The 2294-nt window shown below is 44.0% G+C and overlaps 1 protein-coding gene across 1 annotated transcript in view; it reads left to right on the forward strand.

Annotated features, from left to right (window-relative positions):
* Nucleotides 1–365: 365 nt before the first annotated feature.
* Nucleotides 366–2294, forward strand: part of si:ch211-121a2.4 (transmembrane protein 205) — a gene marked incomplete in the record, with an annotated part of 4280 nt that continues 2351 nt past the window's right edge. The window contains 3 exon segments of the mRNA XM_035653090.1: nucleotides 366–947; nucleotides 1064–1273; nucleotides 2046–2209. Of these exon segments, the coding sequence (XP_035508983.1) occupies nucleotides 1174–1273; nucleotides 2046–2209 (264 nt within the window).

Genomic DNA, 2294 nt, shown 5'->3' on the forward strand with positions numbered 1-2294 from the left:
AAAAAAAAAAAAAAAATGTTGTCACAAATTGATATGCTCTTTATTTGAATAACTGCACAGTGCAAACCTAACTTTGTTCTTGACTTAACTCCAACCAGTGACCAGTGACTAACCAGTCTTTACTGGTTCTACACCCCCCCCCCCCCAACAGGGTCCTTCAAAGACACGGTGGGTTGTTACCTGAAGGCGTGCAGGAACCAGTAGTGTTTGTCCGCTGTTTTTACATCCTCGACACTTGGGTTCCGCCTTCTTCTTACACAGTGATTGATCGCTAAGGACACCGTTAGCTACTACGCAGCGTAAGTTTACTGTCAGAGCCGGGACATCTGCAACAAGCTGCCGTTTAACACAGGTAGGCCGTACACTTACAGTATTAACTCTGTTAGTCCTGTTAAGATCATAAATATGATTTAAATAACAATGAATTGCAACTAGCCTACAGTAATAAGTTAGTTCTCTAAGCTAACTTGCGCTAAGTTCCACGGTGTACTAACTTTAGCTAACGCTAGTTGCTAATCAGGTCGTTACTTACCTCCCGCTACATTAACCACTAACTTAATGTTACATGAGTTAATACTAATACTTGGCGTTAGTTCGTGGTTGCAGAGGTGACTTTGGAGAGTTGTTGCCGCACAGCTCTGTCAGTCAGCCGTCAGCTGCTGTCGGGTTGTTGGTCTTCTCTCAGTTAGCTGAAATTAGCGGTGTGAGTAACGTTAGTGAGTATGAGTGTGTGGTGCTCACATGTGTGTTTTATGTTCCTACTGGGTTGATATCAGTGTGCACACAGGGTGAGGTCAAAACAGACACCCAGTTTCCTTGACAACAGTGCGGAAGTGCACAGGCCGTTTGGCGCACACTGTGTCCTGCACTGATTTCAGCGTTGACACAAATGCAACCTGCTGTATAATCTGTCCCAGTACCGAGAGCTGTGCTGTTCTTATCTAAAGGTGTGGTTTCAGTCTACATGTCACCTACAGCTTCACCCTGCAGTGACAGGAGCCAGACATTCTACCTCCGTTGCACTTCTTCAACCTCATTAATGGCATACTCACTGTGTTTACAGAGGCTCTGGGGTGGAGCATCAGGCATTGCTTTACTGGCCTTTCCGGACGGTGCAGTTTGGGAGACTACGGTGGAATCCAGACTGGGGAAGAAAGAAGCTGGGAAGGAAGCATGTCCACTGACCAGGAGCCCACGTTCACAGTCAAGATGCTGCAGCTGCTGCTTCTCTCCACCTACTGGGGGATGCAGATTTGGGTCACCTTTATTTCAAGTTGGTACCATGCACGCACACGCAGAAATGTACACAGCAAAGAAACACGAGTGAGGGATGGTGAGGGAAAGAAAAGGACAGGCTGGTAACTCTCCTATTTGGGATACAGAATATGTGTTTTGTCACGCTACATAATAATGACTGTGAGTGTTCTTTCAATGTGGTTTCGAGTGTGATCTGAGTGATCAAATACAGTAATACATACAGTAAATACACACCTATATTTATATCTGTCCACTTATGGGTCTGGATCACCCAGAAGGCTCTTTAGTGCCTTTGTATCATCCATATCAAGGTTACCTTTATGCCTACATTCAGACCCTGACTTGCTTTTGTTCTAGTTCAGTCACTCAGTTTATCCAGGTGTGTCTGTGGGTTTCCATTTCATATATCTGTCTACATGCTATGCGGCATAGTTTATGGTTAACTGAAAGTGACCCCTTGCAGCATCTGAGCTTCCTGCCAGTATCCAGCCACAAACCCAATGTTTTTTGCCTTGTTGCTATTGTGGTAGACCATTGTGGATGTATTTATGCAAACACAGGTTTTTAATAGTGTACTTAAAACCGTAGAGCATGTACCAAGCATTTGGATTGATGTAAGTGTCTTAAATTGTCAAGAAAAGTCTGATAAACACAGTGTAATTAAGGTGTNNNATCTGAATACTTTACTTCTTAATTAGATACATTAGTATAAGCCATCAGTTTTTATGGAAATAAAAGCCAGGACATCCCCTGCAGTACCTAATGAGTTGTTGTTGATTTCTGCACAGGCTTTGTGATGGACAACCACTTGAACAGACACACCTATGGGTTCATCCAGAGTCGTCTTGTCCCGTTCTACCTGCACTTGGGTTCAGCCTGTGCCTTCTTTAACCTCACCATCTATGCTGTGTATCATCCCAGCGACTTGCTGGATGACAGAGAAGCCTTTCAGGTGTGTTGTTTGTTTGTTTCCACATGGCATAAAAATCCATTTTAGATCCTTTCTCTAATCTCTGTCTCTACTTCCCCCACCAGAT

Source organism: Morone saxatilis, unplaced genomic scaffold, assembly GCF_004916995.1.
Source record: "Morone saxatilis isolate NCDOM2014 unplaced genomic scaffold, NCSU_SB_2.0 Contig12, whole genome shotgun sequence".
Taxonomy (NCBI): domain Eukaryota; kingdom Metazoa; phylum Chordata; class Actinopteri; family Moronidae; genus Morone; species Morone saxatilis.